This window comes from Panthera onca, chromosome X, assembly GCF_046562875.1.
Source record: "Panthera onca isolate mPanOnc1 chromosome X, mPanOnc1 haplotype 2, whole genome shotgun sequence".
NCBI classification, from domain to species: domain Eukaryota; kingdom Metazoa; phylum Chordata; class Mammalia; order Carnivora; family Felidae; genus Panthera; species Panthera onca.
Window position 1 is genome coordinate 41,416,956 of NC_138357.1, and position 19,715 is coordinate 41,436,670.

Here is a 19,715-nt window from a genome sequence, read left to right on the forward strand (position 1 = left end):
ATATTTGTTAAATAAAGACTGTTCTCTCTGCCTTTCCCTTTCCCTCCTTGGCAAACTCCTACTCATCCTTCAAAACTTGGCTTAAATACAAATTCTGTAAAGTCTTGTCCCAACTCTTCAGGTGCTTGGACCTGGTATTCCCACGTGTTCCTACAGCAACGTATACATACTTCTCTCAATGTTCTTAGCATATTTTTGAAGAATGTTGGTCTCTCACAAATGGTGAACTTAGAGCACATCCATGTCCTATTCAATCTTTGTAATTCCGACATTGAGCAGAGTTCCTGGCATACAGTTGGTGCTCAATGAATGGCTGCTGAATATATGAGTAATAGGTGCTTAATATGTGCTTACTTGAATGATTAGAATCATCTGGAGAACCCAACCATTTCCCGGGGCCATCACCAGTTCTATAGGAACTGAAAAGCTGCATAAGATGGTTGGATTCCTTAATTCAGTGGGCATTCATTGAGCCTCTAGTATATGCCCAGCACTATGCTAAGCCCCATGAGACCCAGGCAGAAATAGAGGGCTGGGTCTGGTCTTACACTCTTGTGAACACCCACACGAATCCATTAGAGAACAATTGTAAAACCGAAAACAAACCAACAGGTATAAGATAGTTAAAGTTTCCTAGGTGAGGCGACTTAGATTTTGATTTCAAAGGAGATGGTAGGTGTAGACTATTAAGAGAGGCTAGAAGAGGGACAGTCCAGACCTAGGGACCGTCATGGACAGCATGGAAAAATGATCAAGCAAGTCCTCCTGGGTCAGGGTATGATTGGTGGTGGTGGGGGGCCAGGAGTCAAATCGTGGTAGGAAGTGATGGGGTATAAAGTTGGGAAAGTGTGACTCCCTGGTTCTCTCACTGATCCTGAGATGCCTTGCTCCTACCAAGCCCTGAGGCCCTGGATCCCCAGGCTGATGACAGTCGGCAGTGGCAGGTTTTATTTAGCACACTGGGGTTGGACTCAGATAATTACTTAATTGATTTTGCTTAAAAATAGCGTTGGCTAGGAACGCCCACGGGATTTATTTTTGCTCTGGCTGCTTACTAAAGCCCTGGAACACCAAGGCAAAGGGATGATAGGACAGCCCAGAGTCACCTGGGCCTGGAGTTCCCTAGGTCCCAACCAATGGTGAGGCTGCTAGGGTCCATACTGGTGGCGTGGGAGGTAGGGGTTGTTGTGACATCAGGTAATTTCCTGAGTACAGCAGAGTGGGAAGATTGATGTCTCTCTCTCTCTCTCTCTCTCTCTCTCTCTCAGACAAGAGCCCCAAACTGTGCCTGGTGGTCGGTCCAGGAGCGACAGAAGTAACCCTGGGTGGGTCCTAGCTACTCCAGGGCCTTTGCTTTCAGGTTGGTCTGGAGTGGGGGCTTGATCCTACCTGTGGATAGCTGAGACTTATGGAGAGGGGGGTCATAGTGTAGCAAGGAGAGAGTGGGGAGGGGAGAGTGGAAGGGAGAGGAAGAGATGGGAGGAAAAAGGGGGAGGTGGTAGGGAGGTTTTCATTGGGTAGCCAGGTCTTGATTGATTACTCTGTAATGCTGAGATGGGATAGTCTGTGCTTTGCAAATCCAATTTGCGTTGGCTCTGGGTTTTCAAGGGTTCAGGGCACAAATGTCTCTTTTGTGGCTCGGACCTAAGGGTGTTCTTCATTGTGGTCTGTAGGGACTAGATACTGTTGCCTCGTCTCTCTGCTCACCACCCCCCACTTCTTTTTAACCTCTTCTGCTACGACTGATATGGAGTCCAGCCTCCAATTACTTGACGGCTTACCCAGTGGGACCCTGTAGGCTCCCAGGCTTTTCAGCCTTCCTTGAACAGGGATGGAAGAAGGCCTAGGCTGAGTCTGGGGATGAGTGTTGGGGAAAAGGACATGGAAGACACTTGTATCCTCTATCCCATCTTCTGAGTGGCACTGCTTCAAAGAACTACAGAAGTGCCTGGCGCCCCACTGATTTCCCCACTCAGGCTGGGCCTGCTGGCTTTTCTCAAGTGCAGCTGTGCCTCCGTACATAAATGCCACAGGCCCCCTGAGAGCCCTGCCTGCAAAAGCCTGCAAAAGCACACAAATGCCTGTTAGCTCTGGCTCTGTCCACCCGCACCTGGATATCACCGACTTCTGCAGACTCCTGGGTGGCTCTGGCCATAATCCATGACTGCTTAACACATATCTCTCTGCTCTCCATCCACCTCTTCTCATTTGCTTATCTGGAGCAGACAGCTCGGCTCATGTAAACCCCATACAGCAGTGAGAAAGACTGCAGGCTGGCCAAGACTCTCCCAGTTGGGCAGCTACATAGCATGGGCTGTCAAGCATCACCTGTTCCTTGAAACCATACCACCCAATGGGGGATTCTATGTATCTCAATCTGAACTACTTGTCCCCCGCCCTGCCCCAACATCACCCACTGGTATCCAGTGGCAGGGAACAGATGTTCATTTTCCATGCCATGTGGTACTGGGCACACAGCAGGTGCCTAATAAAAGTTTTGTGATGGGGGGGCACGTGGGTGGTTCAGTCAGCTGAGCATCCAACTTCGGCTCAGGGCATGATCTTGCGTCGGCCAGCTGCTGTCAGCACAGAGCCTGCATCAGATTTCTGTCCCCCCCACTCTGCCCTTCCCTGCTTACATGCTCTCTCTCTCAAAAATAAATAAATCTTAAAAAAAAAAAAGCTTCGTGACAATGAGAGTCTGTATCATTTCCCATAGGCTGCTTCACTAGTCAAGACGTGCCATTGCAGGATTACTTTAATGCGAAGACAGCTCAATTACACCAGGCACTCTTGCTCCAGATCTTCAGAAAACCACCACCTCTTTCTGGCTTCTATTAAATAGCCCGAAGATGTTTGTGGAGCACTTGTTCTGAGTGGAAGCTATCATGCCAGGGACAGCAATTTCTCTAAGCACCATGAGGGGCCTGAGTGAAGTGATACAGGTTCCTTCATCCCACAGTGCCCAGGGCTCTTCTGGATGCCACGTTCTCCTATCTTACAACCAGCCTGGAGCCCTGTGGTCCTCCCTCTCCCCTCCAGCCCTTTCATAATGCCGCCCACTCTCGAGTACCTGCTCCAAAGCCAGACCTCCGCGGTCAGGCTGATTCTAGCCAAGGGCCAAGGACAGGGAGCTGAAAAGCTGCACTTACTGCCTCTGTTTCTCCAACTGCCACCTGCTCAGAAAATCGGACCTTCGCAGGATTCGATCTCAGCCTGGCCTTCTTTGCAGCGCTGATGAAGGCAGATTTGGGGGACTGGAAAAAGAACAGAGGGCTGATGAGTTCTCTATCCCTGGGAAAAACCTGACCTTTGCCTGGAGTTAAGATGTCTCAGTACGGGCATGCTTTGCCTTACTGATCAATAAGTCAATAAATACGTATTGATTCCCTACTAGGTGCAAGGCGATGTGCTAAGTGCTTCCTTCTATGATTGGTGTGTTCTGAAAAAGCTGGGCATGAATTGAATTTGGGTAGATTGAATCCCATTATTAACACTCTGGGCCTAGTGGAGTTTGCCAAAATCCTTTAGCAATAACATCCATTGAATTATTATATGTTTGGTTTGCTTAACGTGAGATATACCTAAATGGTGGTTTTTATCACATCTGAATACGAGCATCTCGAAGGATTTACAGAAATGACCTTATTCATCTCCCAGATATGCCCTGCCCCTAGGAAGGAGATTATAGAAAATGATTCAAGGAAATGCACGAGTCTACATGAGGGGAACCCTCATGTCTTCAGGAGCCTTTAATCATTCATGTGACAAGTTTAGGGAGGACCGACTATGTGCCAGGCACTGTTCCAGGTGATGAGGGGTTCAGCAGTGAACAACACAAAGCTCCCTGGCCTCAAAGAACATCCATCTAGCAGGAACAGACTGACAATAAACAAATGAATATCTTTTAGGTAGCAAATAAGGACTGTGAGGAAAAATCAAGCAGGGTGAAGGACTATACAAGAGACTGTATGAGTGATGGTAGGAGTGATGGGGGTATTATTTTAGTCAGGATGTGCAGGGAAGACCTCACACAGGAGGTGATGTTGAAGCAGAGACCCGAAGCAAGTGAGGGAGAGCCAGCCATGAGAATATGTGGAGAAAAAGAGCCAGCCATAAGGATATGTGGAGAAAAAGCCTCCTGGGCAGAAAGAATATTATAGGCTCAGAGGTGGGATTGGGGTGCATGAGGAACAGCAAGGGAGTCCAGTGTGGCCGGAGCAGAATGATGGGGGTGGAGGTGGAGGGGTATGCTCAGAGAGGCAGTTGAGCACTGGGTCATGTAGGGCCTGGTCAGCCATGGCGAGAACTTTGGATTTCACTCCACTGGAGGGTTACACCCAAAGTAGTGAGACTAGTTCAGTGTGTCCTGTAATAATACAGCTAAAATGGGATGGAGGCTAGGGCTAGGGTAGTAATAATGGAGCTTATGAAAAGTGAGTTAATTTTGGATAGATTCTGAAGATAGAACCAAGACGATATGTTGACGGATTGGATGTGGGAGGTGAGAAAAAAGAGAGGAATCAACTAGAAGAATGGAGTTGCCACTTACTAAGATGAGGAAGACCATGGTAGGAATCAGGTTTGGGGCTCCTTCAAACCACCTCCCCTACCAGCTCGGTCATGGAGCCTGTGTGTTCCACAATCAAGAATCCCTTCTGAAGGGCCCTGCCAGCTGGTAAGGCAATACATGAAGCTATTTTCTGCCATTTACGCTGCATTTGAATTTCATTTACCAGAGCAGCCACAGGAGGGCGGGACCCTAAGATAAAGACACACCAGAAACAAATGTCCTTATCAGGTCTTGGGCCCTTGTCTCAGCTGTGTTCTCTTCCTGAGCCAGCAATCTCATTCCCCACAGAGGGCAGTTTGCAGAAGGCCACCTGTTCAACCCAAGTCCAGTAGGACCTCAGGCAGTGGGTCTTGGTCCTGGCTGTGTGGCAGAAATAGTGGAATGGCTTTTAAAACCCCTAATGCCCGGGCCCCACCCTAGACCAATGACATCAAATTCCTGGGGATGAGGTCCAGGTATTGGTAATTTTTTTTTTTAATTTCCAATGATTTCAAAATGCAGCTAAGGTTGCACGAACCACTGAGCTAAAGGAACCTTAGGCTTCCCGTCTTGAGGCACAGACATAGTTTGTTGGCAGCAGACGATATAGCACAACAAAATCCAGGGCTGGAGATCGTTGCAGAAGGTGATTACAGTATTGATTGTTCATGGGAGTCAAGAAATGCCTTTGTGTGTTGCATAGCTTAGTGCTTAAATCCTGGGCAGGGGCTGCAGGCTGCAGCAGGAGCAAAAGAGAAGGGGCAAGAGAGAAAGATCTGTGGCTATGTTCAGGGAGACTCCACAGCAGTCCAAATTTCCACCTGAGGTGCCACAGACGGGAGGCAGGTGAAATCTTTGTTTCTACCCGACAGTCACGTCCTCCTTTCTCTATAATCATCTGTGATGGCATGCCTTTGTGCAGTGTGGAACGAGGCATCTCCAGAGGCCTGAATGGGCCATGTGGTCCACCCTTCATTTTCACACGTGAAGCGGAGGCCTGGGAAGAGGATATGGTTTACTGCAAGTACCAAAATAATTTGGTAGTAGAGCTGAAACTAGAACCCAGATTTCCCGAGTCTTGGGTTGGCGATTATTCCCCACAGCCAGCTGAAGCTGGGTATCCTTTCCTTTTTTTTAATGAATATAATTTATTGTCAAATTGGGTTACATACAACACCCAGTGCTCAGCCCAACAAGTGCCTTCCTCAATGCCATTCACCCATTTTCCCCTCTCTCCCCCATACACTCTCAGTTTGTTCTCTGTACTTAAGAGTCTCTTGTGGTTTGCCCACCTCCCTCTCTGTAACTATTTTTTCCCCTTCCCTTCCCCCATGGTCTTCTGTTATGTTTCTCAAGATCCACATATGAGTGAAAACATATGATAGCTGTCCTTCTCTGACTTATTTCACTCAGCATACCTTCCAGTTCCATCCACATTGCTGCAAATGGCATGATTTCATTCTTTCTCATTGCCAAGTAGTCTTCCATTGTATATATAAACCACATCTTCTTTATCCATTCATCAGTTGATGGACATTTAGGCTCTTTCCATAATTTGGCTATTGTTGAAAGTGCTGCTCTAAACATTGGGGTACAAGTGCCCCTATGCATCAGCACTCCTGTATCCCGGGGGTAAACTCCTAGTAGTACTATTGCTGGGTCATAGGGTAGTTCTATTTTTAGTTTTTTGAGGAACCTCCACACTGTTTTACAGAGCGACTGCAGGATCTTTCATCCAGTGGCTCTGGTTTGACTTTTGAGCATATGAAGAACCGCAACTGGTACCCTTCTGTGTCTTCACCTATGGTGAGGGAATGACTCCTTGAGGTCTTTACCAAAAGTCCCAGATTGGATCCTGTCCTACAGATACCACTATAAACAAAAGACTTATATATTTATAGGAGCAAAATCATGAAGGAGGAAGTGGAATGGCCCATTCTTTTCAGGGATTATAATCATTTCCGGTGTCTGTGGTAGAGCTATTTTCAGCTTGTTCGTGCCTCATTTTTTATTGACCCTTGTCCTGTCAGTCTCTAAGAATCCATCCTATTCTCAGTCTTCAGCCTTGATTACTGATGGTGACTCACTCATTGCCAGCTGGGCTCTGCTACATGTCACAGAGTCACAGCTAGCCTTATGCTTCAACACAGGTGACGTCTGCCTTGCAGTGTGATACACCTTGCAGGTGCTCTCAAAGGTCTCCCTGCTCCAAACATCTTCGAAGCTCAGCTACAGGGACTGAAGATCTTAATGCTAGGGTCACTCCTTTGAATTTAAATATTAAGAGTTAGGGGGGTGCCTGGGTGGCTCAGTTGGTTGGGCGTCCAACTCTTGATTTCAGCCCAGGTGATGATCTCATGGTTTGTGAGTATGAGCCCCACATTGGGCTCTGTGCTGACAGTGTGGAGCCTGCTTGGGATTCTCTCTCCCTCTCTGTCCCTCCCCTGCTGACTCTCTCCCTCTCTCTTAAAATAAATAAATAAAAACTTAAGAAAATATTGAGAATGGGGAAGGCCCTGATCAAAATGCCAATGTGGTACCAGGGAGGAGTAATGAACATAATTCAGGGGTCAGCAGACTATAGCCTGCATGGGCCAAATCCTGCCCACCACCTGTTTTTGTAAATAAAACTTTATTGGAATACAGCTGTGATCTTCACTTATGTATTACTGTCTGTGGTTGCTTTTGCAACTATCATGTATGGTCTACAAAGCTTACAATATTTACTATACAGCCCTTTACAGAAAGTTTGCTGATTCCTGCACTAACTCATTAGCATGCACTCACCCACTGTTTCTAAAACTTTCCTGACGATAAGAATCACTGGGGAGTGCTTGCTAAACCACAGATTTCTAGGCCCACACCAGACTTAAAAAGTTGGAATCTCTAAGAACATAAGGCACAGAATTTATATTGTTGAAAATGTCCTAACCCATTAAGCATAGATTAATTGAGTACCTTAAAGCTGGGACATCTGAGCTCTTCACTGACCCCATTTTTCCTTCAAGCAGTCGGGAGTGTCATTTTGCAACAGGCACCCTTGCTGGCTAAAATGAATTTTGGCTTGAAACGTGGGACTAGAATTACTAAGCACCTCTGGGGCCACTGTGAAGCCCCTCGAAGCAAATATGAAGCCAGCAGCTTGGTGGAATAAGCAATAGAGGAGAGAGTCTGCCTCTCCCCCAGGACTTCATTCAGCAGCTGGTGACGATTTGACTATTTTTTAATTTCATGGCTCTATTAATACAGATTTCAGGGTTGTGTTCAAAGTCAGGTATATGGCCCAACATCTTGGTGTACGATAGGGCCCTACTTTGATTTTGAGAGGTTCCCGAAGGTCTGACAGCCTCTCAATTCTCCTTTCTGCTGGCTCATTGGCTCCTTTCACCTGAGCCTACTTAGAAGCACTTCCCATAGCACTGTGGGAGTCTGGGACAATGGAGGGCCATCCTGGTTTCACTGGACTACTGATAAGGGACCCAGGGTCTTCCTTCCTGCACTTGGTGCCTGGAGGTGAACATGGCCTTTCTCCAGCTTCCAAAGTCCCCTGCAAGCCACACATGACCCTTATTCCCCATCGATGGCCTCGTCAGGTGGTTCTGCCCCCAGTTCCCTGGGCACATTGTGCTGTTTCCCACTTTTGCCTGCCCTGTAGCATCCCCCCTGCTTAGCTAAATGCCATCTCTAAAGCCCAGCTCAAATTCTGCCTTGGTCTTGAATTCTTCCCCGATTCCTTCAGTCCCCTCCCTGGATTTCCTATAGTACTCCTTGGTAATCCATACTGCCAGCGTTCACCTCCTCAACCAGGTTGTAAAAGAAGAGATGGAATTTTATATTACTATGTCTACCCCTAGCACCAAGCATAGAGTAGGCACAGAATAAGAGCTAGTAGTTGACTGCTAAAGTTCATAATGAATTAGTTCAACAATTTTAGCAAATATGGTTTGAGGACCTACCATCTGCTAAGCATTATACCTCAAGAAGCTCTGTGGAAAACCAGTTCTTCTGCAGTAGGTGCCCATTATTTTGGCCTTTTTTTCTGGGCATGTGGCCCCAAGCAAACGGGATCCTGGCTTGTTGGGTACAGGGAAGTCTTCAGTACCATAACACTAGAGTTTCATTTGAAGGGACTGTCTACTTTCTTTATCTAGGTCACAACAAAGTACTTTTAAAATATTTATTGAGGACACACCATGTGCTAAGGTCTAAGGGTACCAAAATTAATACATATTTAGTCAATCATGGGGATAGTTGGTCACTTGAAGATTAAGGAACACCCTTAAATACATATAGGCTTAATAAGTGGCTATCTAATGCAGTACAGTTTGAGGGGCCCTGGGAATGGACCGCTGTGACCACTCCCCTCAAATACCCCCATGGTCTGCCATCATAAAAGTCACTTCATTAAAAGAAAAATGTCATCTGAAAGAGTTCTTATTACATCAGTAGTTCTTGATATGTACCTTGGCTACATAAGAATCATTTCAGAAGCCTTTTCAAAAGACAAAAACCTGGGTCCCATCCCCAAAGCTTCTAATTCAATTGGTAAGAGCTAGAAGCTGAGCATCAATAGTTTTTTTTTAATTTTTTAACATTTATTCATTTTTGAGACAGAGAGAGACAGAGCATGAATGGGGGAAGGTCAGAGAGAGGGAGACACAGAATCTGAAACAGGCTGCAGGTTCTGAGCTGTCAGCACAGAGCCCGACGCGGGCCTCGAACTCATGGACCGCGAGATCGTGACCTGAGCCGAAGTCAGACGCCCAACCGACCGAGCCACCCAGGTGCCCCGAGCATCAATAGTTTTAAGAGCCTCTCAGGTGGTTCTAATGTATAGCCAGAGTCAAGAACCACCCTCATCAGCCAAGGAATGTACAAGTTGGAAGGAACCTTAGAGGTATAACGATTCCTGGGCCACATGCTGGACCTACTGGGAAACTGTCTCCTAGAAGAAGTGGGAATCAAGCTTGAACAAGATGAGAGTTTGGTAAGAGGCAGCAGTCTCCACGCAACCATAAGACGTTGAGTACTGTGGACTCAGTACTATGTTCTGTGATGCAGGGGCTACCACGCTGAACATATGCTGGGGGTTGTCAATAAACTTTTATTATAACTTGAGAGAGAAGATTCTCTTTCTCAGTCCATTTTTGTGACTCATGGTAGTTACGTTTTATAAACTCACCTCGAACACTGAACTAATGAATACTGAACAGTTGCTCCTTAGGGGAAATATGCGTGTGTGTGTGTGTGTGTGTGTGTGTGTGTGTGTGTGTACCTCACATAGGTTATGATTTATAATTCTAAAAACAACTCATCCTGGTAGCTTCTATTTTCTTTATTTCACTAGGAGAAAATGAGGTTCTGAAGTGTTAAGTGACTTGCCTGAGGCCGCCCCACTAACAGGTGCCAGAGTTAGGATTCAAATCCCATCCAACTGTTCTACAGACTGAGCTTCTTGCACTACATTGCACTGCTCCCTGCCATCTCTATATTCTGGATACCTCTGTGTGACAGCTGAAACAAGATGGCAGTGCGTTGCCTTATTTGACCTCAACTGGAAATGTGTGCATTGGGAGACTCAAATGTTTTCATGTTCTTCACATGTCTGCAAATGACCAGGAAAGCACTGTGGGTATTGATTCTAGGGTTACAAATACATTAGAAGGAGTAGGTGAATTTGCAAATACAGAATCTGCAAATAATGAGGGTTGATTGTACACATACGTAAGGCTGACCTTCAGTTGGGATACACTGGTATGGCCATACCTGTTGTAAAATATTCAGGGTTTCTTTCACACTGATTGGTAAGTAACCACTGCCCTAAGCTTCCTGGGTGCCACCTGACCTCTCCCCTGGGACCTCTTTACAAATGGTCAACTGAACAGTTAATGCCTGGCGCAGTTAGGAGGTCTCCAAGACTCTGGCTGGCTTACATTCTGATCGAATGGCTCCTACTGTACAGGTTAATTGTTTTGACTATCACCGCTGTGTGTATGTGCTCATGTCTCTGCTCTAAGGGTTTAGAAAGCACGAGGCCAATACTAGAGTGTAAGCTCTATGAGGGTAGGAACCACTTCTTTCCCATGTACTGCTATGTTCCCAGTTTAGAAGAGCATCTGGAACAGTAGACATTCAATAAATGCTTGCTGAATGGATGAACAAATGAGACTCTCATTGAGGTTAGTCAGGCAAAGGTGTTTGGAAAGGTCTCAAGCCAGGTCTTAAAGGAAACAGACATGTACCAGAAGAGGTGCAGACTAGTACGAGGACAGAAGCCTGCAGGGTAGTAAGAACTAAGATATGTACCAGGAGGAGAAGGAAAGCAGCCTGGTCATAGCAAAGAGGCCATGGGATAGGACAGTGGGGACATGAGAACTAGAGGGCAAAGGGGTGTTAGGAGCACTGGGATGAGAGATGGAACAGAGGTGGAGGGAGTGTTAGGCTCTTCATTCTGCACCAAAGGTTGGACACTTGAGTTTAGTTTAGGCTGCTGTGATGGCTGGAAGCTGGGTTTCCCTTATTCCTTCTTTGGCAGGTTCCGGGTGCTGGGGGATACGACAGTGAACAAAACACAGTCCCTATCCTTGAGGAGCCAACATTCTAACAAGATATATATCATACACACACACACACACACACACACACACACACATATATATATATATATATATATATATATATATATATATATATACACACACACACATGATATTTAATGGGAATGTAAAATGGTACAGCCACTCCAGAAAATAGTTTGGCAGCTTACTAATAAACATACACTTAATGTATCAACCCAGCAGTCACACTTTTGGGCATCTGTCCCAGAGAAATAAAAACTTATGCTCACAAAAAAAACCTGTACATGGATGTTTATAGCAGCTTTATTAGTATTAGCTGCAAACTGGAAATAGCCCAGATGTCCTTCATTGGATGGATGACTAAACAACCTGTGGGACATCCACACCATGGACTACTACTCAGCAATAAAAAGGAACGCACTACTGACACTGGCAATGACTTGGATGAATCTCAAGGGCATTGTGCTGAGTTAAGAAAGCCAATCCCAATGATTAAATACTATATTATCCCACTTACATAATATTTTTAATTTTCATTTTATTTTAGCGAGGAGAGTGTGAGTGGGGGAGAGGGGCAGGGGGGCAGAGGGGCAGAGAGGCAGAGGGAGAGAGAGAGAGAGAGAGAGAGACAGAGACAGAGACAGAGAGACAGAGACAGAGACAGAGAGAGAGAGAGAGAGAGAGAGAGAGGATCTTAAGCAGGCTCCACACCCAGTGCGGAGCCCGACGCGAGACTTGATCTTATGACTGTGAGATCATGACCTTAGCTGAAATCAAGAGCCAGACGCTAAACCGACTGAGCCACCCAGGCACCCCTATATAGTATTTTTGAAATGATATAATTACAGATATGGAGAACAGATTAGTGGTTGATGGGGATTGGGGTTGGTGGGGGTGAGTGGGTTTGGCTGTAAAAGGGCAGTGTGAGGGGTCCTTTTAGTGATAGGAATGTCCAGTATCTTGACTGTGCTGGTGGATACATGAACCAACAGACAGACTGACACTGAACCATACACACACGTTGTATTGGTGTCAATGTCCCAGTTTTGATATGGTATTTTAGTTATGTAAGATGCAACCCTTGGGAGAAATAGGGTCAAAGGTACACAGGGATGTCTGTACTGGCTTCATGACTTCCTGTGAATCTACAATTATTCCCAAATAAAAAGTTAAAAAATATAATATTTTAGTACTGATGAAAAAAATTATGCAGTATCAGCAGATAGTCACAGGTCAATGCTACCTTAAAAAGGGTAGTCAAGGAAGGCTTCTATAAGGAGATGGCATTTGAGGAGATCGAACTAACAAAGTAACCCACAATGGGTCCCTAACCAGAGAGATAAAACACAACAAGCATAGTTTTTGGGGAGAACTTGTAGCCATTTCATGACAGGAGACTGGAGAGTGGGGAATGACTGCCCACTGCCCACCAGGCAATTGTACCTGTGCAGTAAGGTAGGGAGGAAGGGGTCTATCAGTTACATCCACTGAGGGGTAGAACATGTCTGCCCAGAGATACAGGAGAATTGCAATTGAGAAAGGCCTATTTGCCAGGGAGCATGTATGGGGCAGGGGAGAGAGAGAGAGAATATGAACGTGCATGCATAAATGTGTGTGTGTGAAGTTCACACTGACACAGAAGATGGCTGGGGGCCATGGGGAGAGGCAGTTGGAGCCAGAGCTTGATTTGAACTCTCTCCAACACATGAGCCCATGCTCTGCGCCTGCGCACCATCCCTGTCTTTGCACAGAAACGTTGTCTCTGGAAACTCTTTCCCTCTGTCTCTTCCTGGGGAATCCTGCCCCAATCTCTAGAGGTCCATATCAGATGCAGCTTCCTCTGTGAAGGTTCTCCTGATTTCATGCCCCCCACCCCAACAGGTGTGACCTCTCCTGTGGCCATGGGGGTGGGACATCAGTGCTGGAGGGCAGGGGAGTGTTGGGGGACTGAGAAGGGACAACTAGGCCTGGAGGTGGAAGAAAGGCTCTGAGTTTTGCATATAAGAGTTTTACACCCGGGTCTGTGCATTTAAGTTAAGATTACTGTAAGAATGTAACCTAAGAATGGACACTGGGCCTTCTACATCCAACTCTTGAGGAGAGGGGCTTGGGATTTTTACTTTTAATAAGCACTCCTGTGACTATTATGATCAGTCGAGTTTGGAAAACACTGTTCTAGTCTAAACCCCTCAATCTGTAGATGGGGAAACAGGTTCAGAAAAGGAAACTGACCCACCCAAGGTCACACAGCCAGTTAGTGACTGTGCCAGGACAAAGATGAACCTGTTTGTCCAACTGTACTTTCCCACCAACTTCATATTAAATTCCCCACATTCAGTGCTGTGTCTCATACATTGTAGGCCGTTTAGTAAATACGGGTATGGATGCATGGATGGATGGATGGATGGATGGATGAGGCTAGCTAGCTAGCACCCACCACAGGCAAGGACTTCATGGGGGTTGGACACTGGACAGGTAAATTTTGATGGGACACAGCCAAAAAAGAGGGAGAAAATCTGTCTGGGACTGGGGGGCAGTGAGCGGCCTAAGTGAGGTAAAGCACAAGGCACAGGGCAGAACATAGCACTGTGTGACCTTTCAGAATTCAAGCCTTGAATGTGAAAGTAGATAAGATGTTCAGAAGGTATGCTTTCAGGTCACTCCTAAATCTCCGGCTCACAACATGTTGATTCTGGGATGTCCCTCCACCCGCCCTCCCATCACTGTCACTTTCCAATATGGGATTCTCTCATCTCAATCAGGAGGAAGGGCAGATGGCAAAGAGGCTCACTCACCTGATGAGTGTTCAGAACTGTAAGAACGATGAATTCCTTAGCGCTCCTACAGAGAGAAGAAGGAACAGGAGAGCAGTGTATCATGCACCAGGTATTCATCTGGCACAAGAAGCAACACCAGAATTTTCCCCTGGGCTGCATTTAGGGATATGGATTAGGCCAGAGGGCGCTCTGATTTTCTGCCTGGCTGCCTTGCCTCCCATCATTTGTGGCGGCCGATGTAAACTATCCATATAGGCTCACGCAGGCATCTGTAGATGGTATTACCATTATCTCTGGGGCTTTCATTTTTCAGGCCTTCTTTTTATATTCCTTCTCATATTCTCTCTGTAGAAATCCCCAAACTTTAGGAGCAATTTTAGCTGTAGAAAATTCTCAAGGAAAACTAAAGGCCTGAATTATGGAACTCAAAGGGCACACAGTCTGAGTCCCGGGAACCATGTACCATGATTATTGGCAATTTGGTATTTAAGCAAGAGGAGAAATTCAAAGGAAAAACCCAAAGGAGGTCATTTGGTTATCTTGACTCATACTCAGCAGAATTGTGTTAATTGAAGGACCAAAAACTAAGAGCCAGGGAGCAAGAGATGGAAGCAAGACTCTCCAGATAGCAAATATTCAAAAGGGTGAAGAATTTGAAACTCTTCCTTATGCCAATGATCAGACAGTCCATGAGGTATGAAAATTCTCTCCCGGGAATACATAATCCTTCAAAATAGCTGGAAGAAATGGAAAGAGTTTGCCTTGAAGGAATGTCCCCTCTCCTTGCTGGGCTTTTTCATATGTTTCTGGGGGAAAAAGGTATTCAAGAAGCAGAGTCAAGACCACTTGGTTCTAGGTATTCAAGAAAGGCCAAGCCCCCCTCCCCATGCAAGGACTTGGAACTTGGAGAGGCAGAGTCCAGGCATGGATCAACTCCAGGGTCTGAGGAACTCCGGGGAGAAGGAAGGAGTTGTGTTCCAGAAAACACCACAGAAAAATCGGTCTCTTGAACAGGGTAGGGCAGAGTGTAAGTTGGATTATGTGATGGGTCTGCCCCAGCCCCTGCCACATTTCCCCATTTCATGGGGGAACAAAGCCAAAGTCCTTACAGTGGCTACAACTCTACCCCTCTTTACCCCACTTCCTATAGTGGCTTCTCCCCTGTTCCCCAAACACGCCAGATACACTCCTGCCTCAGGGCCTTTGCACTGGCTCTTCTCTCTCTGACACCCTCACTCCTTAAAATATTTCTTCAGTTTTTACCTTCTCACTGGCAAGGCTATTTAATTTTTTAATTCTTTTAAATGTTTATTTATTTTTGAGAAAGAGAGAGAGAGAGAGACAGAGCGCACGTGGGGGAGGGGTAGAGAGAGAGGGAGACACAGAATCTGAAGCAGGCTCCAGGCTCTGAGCTGACAGCAGACAGCCCGACAGGGTGCTTGAACCCACAAACTATGAGATCATGACCTGAGCGGAAGTTGGACACTTAACCGGCTGGGCCACCCAGGTGCCCTCTGGCCAGGCATCAGCATCCATGTGCCCAGCACTACCGGATCCTGTTTGCCCTGATCCACTTTCTACTTTTCAATAACCTTCACCAATTTCCAGCATACTGTACAATTACACATTTATCATGTTTATTGTTAAGGTATATCTCCTTCCACTAGCGTGTAAACTCCAATGGGATTTTTATCTTATTCATTGCTGTGTATTCAGTGCCTAGAACAGTGCCTGGTGCAGAGCAGACACTTGTTAACAAATATTCATTGAAGGAATGAAATAATAAAAATCTGCTAGCTCCCGAGGTCATCAAATAAGTGAGCTCTGTCTTGATCCCAAAGGAGCTCTGGACTCCTTCACAAAATGGGGCTGCCTGTTCTAGGGTGCAAAGATATTCATTGGAAGCAAAGCAAGGACTTCTGGAGGGCCAGGCTGAAAGAACCCCAACATGTCCTCATGGGGTTGAAAGGACTTACCCAATTTTGGTGTGGTGGTGGAGGGTGAAGGGTGGAATGGGGCGGGGGGATGCAATGGACAACTGAACTTGGAGAAGAGACAAACTAAATGTCATTAGAGACCAGATGTATTCCAAGATATGAGCTGGAGGGGAGCCTGTCAAGGAAGGCCTGCTCTGGACTTCAGGAGGGGGTATTCCAAGTGCCTCCAGAGCTTGTGAGAGGGTGTTGTCCCATATACAAGTGCTAGGTCCGCCTTTGAAGGGGAGGGAGGGGCTCTGGCGAACAAGAAAGATGAGTGGGACAAAAAACATTCTAAACCAGGAGGGCTTGAAGGAGATGGAGGCAGACATAGAGTAGACTACACAAGGCACAGAGAGAGGTGGGGGGAGGCACATGGTTCCATTTGGGAGGAGACAGCCAAGGTCACCAAAAATGAAGACAACCCATGCAATTTAGAGCCTTTATCCTTTAAGGTATCCTTTAGAACACCTCTATCCTTTTATTCCTTATAAATACATCTATGCAAGGGGGCATGTGGGTGGTGTGTATGTGTGCATGTGGTGGGAGTATAAGGTAGGGGAGTGTGTACAGTGTGTGTATGTGTGTGTGTGTTATGTGGTATGCATGGTTTGTGTGTGGGATGTGTGTGTGGTATGTGGTATGCACGGTGTGTGTGTTGTATGTAGTGTGCATGGTTTGTGTGTGTGGTACATGGTGTGCCTGGTGTGTGTGTGTGTGTGTGTGTGTGTGTGTGTGTGTGTGTCATGTGGTAGGCATGGCTTGTGTGTGGGATGTGTGTGTGGTATGTGTTATGTATGGTGTGTGTGTGGTATGTGGTATATGATGTGCATGGTGTGTGCGGTATGTAGAGTCCATGGTTTGTGTAGGGTGTGTGTGTGATATGTGGTGTGCATGGTGGTGTAAGGTGTGTGTGTATGGTTTGTGTTATGCATGGTGTGTGTGCATGGTATGTGGTGTGCATGGTGTGTGTGGCATGTGGTATGCATGGTTCGTGTAGGGTATGTGTATATGGTATGTAGTGTTCATGGTTTGTGTGTGTGTGTATGTGTGTGTGTGTGTGTGTGTGTGCATGTGTGGTGTGGTATGCATGGTATGCATGTATGGTATGTGTAGGGGTGAGGAAGGGGAAACGCCAACATGATCACTCCCATGTACAGATGGTTGTGGTCCCCCTGGTACTCTTTTCTCTCTCTCACTTGCCCCCATCTGTGGAGGGCACTAACAGGTCACACACAGAGTGAGCAAAATACACAATGCGAGGTTCCCTTCCCAAATCCATCGGCCAGAGATTCAGATTTTCTTTTCCTTTGGGGAGGGCATGGAAAGGTGAGAAACAATGTCTTGCTCACACTGTGCTTATCTCAGAATGTTCTTTTAATGGCTTGTTTGGTTCTCATTGCTCAACTGGTCTGTCCCACTGCACAGTAAATCAAACACCAAGGGGTTCGGGTGAGGGCTGTGGTAAGGTGGAGGGACGTGAGGTGAGCTCTTGCAGGTGAGCTCTTGCAGGAAGCTCTTGCAGGGCTTCTGGCTAGGGCTTCTCTGCCTGAAGAGCTTCCCTCTCAGGGCCAGAGGACTGTGGGAGCCCATATTCCACCGGTGGGACAGGGGAGGGGTCAGTGCTCAGCTACCTGCCAAGGCCCAAGAGGCCCCTGTTACCTGATAAGTTCTATGAACCTCTCCCTGGGGGCTTCACTCACGTCCTCCTCATTAATAGCCACAATCTGGTCACCAGCCAGGAGCTTGTCCTCAGAGGGGCCTCCTGCAGAGGAGAGGAGAGAGGCATGAGGGCTTGGAGCCACTGCTGGGAAAGCGCAGGTCTGGGTGGGAGTCGCCAGTGCCTGAAGGAGCTGAAGCGGGTCCTGAAGCATGTAGGAAACAGCACGCGCTGCAATGGCTGGTGGTAGGGGTATTGTTCATGCCACTGCTGCCTGTGCCAGACACAGGGCAGAAGACTGAAGAACAAGTATAGCGTGGACCTCCTGTGGCTGGGAGTGGTGTGCTAGCAGAAGGTCCCAAGCCCAGGCCTGGCCCTCAGACAAGGTTAATAAATGTGCTTTCTTGGCCTGGTTCTAAAGAGGGACACGGATTTCCCTTTCACCAGGAGGGATCAGCTGAGGCCTGAGGAATGACGTCCAGGCTACCGACACTGGTATAGGTGAAGGGAGGTATGAGAAGGAATCTTCTTACCTGAGCAACATTCATACTCACTGGTCTGGAATGATTTAGGCATTCACCTGCCTGAAGAGAGGGGGATGGACTAAAAGACCCCCAAAGGGTTTATTTTCTTTCATCTCTGAGAGATGCTGCTCTTTAGTAAATAAGGGAACAAGCACAGACCCTAAATCACAGGTAGTCAGAAATTTGCTTTCTCTCCTTCCCATCTCTACTGCCGAGGTTAAGAAGCCAGACTTGTCTAAGGGCCCTACCTCCTTGGTTGGAGTAAAGGGTGGGGGGTAGAGGGGTGCCACAGGGTGCATTGCCTCTGGTGTTTAGCCAAGATCAAGGAGAAAAGCTTTTCAGAGATTCAGCTGGAATGAGAAGTCAGGCCTAGCCCCACTCAAACCCAAAAGAAATATTTACTGATGTGTCCCACTCTCAAACCAGCCTTGACTCTTGTTTGTGTCTGCTGCAAAGGGCAGAATCCCAACTGTTCCCTCTCTCTACAAAGAAGTGTGCTGTGCAAATTCCAGAAGCATGAACATACAAAACAACTCTGTCACTTGAGCATGGCCCAATGGCTCAGGAGCATGGGGCTGTGTGCTGAGGGTGGCTATGTGGCTCGACGAGCAAACTCACCACTCCAGCTGCACTGGCCCTCAACCCACTAGGCCAAGTCTCCTGATGGCACAGTGGCTTCAAGAGCAGGGAACAGGGTGGTGCAGCCAGTCCAATCCGAACTCCAATTCCAAATCTGCAATTCACTGGCTGTGTGACCTTGCACGAGACATTTAATCTCTGTGAGTCTCTCTTTCCTCATTTGTAAAATGGGAAAATAACAGTGACTACACATCACAAGAACGTTGGGAGGATGAAGGAGATGATGAATGTACAGCGCTTAAAAAACTGTTGATCGATGTTGGTAAGAATTCGATAAATGGGAGTTATTATCCTCCAAAGGGGAGATCCCTTCAACTCATTTCATTCCTTCTACCTACTTCTGACAAAATGCCAGTCTTTTCGTAGAGGCCACTTATTCCTCCCTCCCTCCCTTCCCTCCTTTTAATGGAAGAGGTCCTCATGGAACTCAACTCTCCTGCTCTCATGGATGGTTTGTTGGCTTGCTCAATAGTGATTGTTTCTCTATAGGATGCTCCTTGTCTTGTATCTTATCATCTCAAGTACAGAACCAAAAAGTCCTCTGTGTGTGAGAGCCACCGGAGCCACCGGAGCTGTTTAGAAACAGCTCTCTAAATCAGCCCACATCTTTAGAGAACTGTGCCTGCCAACCCCATGACTTTCTGTGGCTCTTGCCTGTGGCTTTCCTTCTCTCCACTCCTCCAACTCTGCCTCTTCATTTTCATACGGCTTGAAGCCGACTGCCTTTTCTAGGCTTAGGGGCTTCCTTCAGCCCTGTAAATCCCATCTCCTTTGAAGTTAAAAGCAGGGGCTCCTGGTGGTCTGTTACTCAGTTTTTTTTTTCTGATTCCTCCTACCCAGGACAGATTTGATTTCTGATCAGAGACTCAAAAGCCTTTCCACCAAACTGCATGACTGACTTGGGAGCCTTAGGTCAGCCACGAACTCCTGTACTGAATTGTTTACTTTTTATTTTTTTCTCTATGCCCTCTAGTTGAAAAGGGAGCTTACAAAAATCTTTTTCTTTTCC

General features: G+C 46.8%; 1 protein-coding gene across 3 annotated transcripts in view; it reads right to left on the reverse strand.

Annotated features, from left to right (window-relative positions):
- The window catches only part of FRMPD3 (FERM and PDZ domain containing 3), an 85,900-nt gene that overhangs the window by 47,063 nt on the left and 19,122 nt on the right, over positions 1-19,715 (reverse strand). For 2 of the 3 annotated variants that reach the window (XM_081793730.1, XM_081793732.1), the window contains 3 exons: positions 17,546-17,648; positions 13,926-13,971; positions 3,153-3,257 (listed from right to left, as the gene is read on the reverse strand). In XM_081793730.1, coding sequence (XP_081649856.1) covers positions 3,153-3,257; positions 13,926-13,971; positions 17,546-17,648 — 254 coding nt within the window. The remainder of the gene's footprint in view (positions 1-3,152; positions 3,258-13,925; positions 13,972-17,545; positions 17,649-19,715) is intronic. The other variant, XM_081793731.1, reaches the window with a different exon arrangement.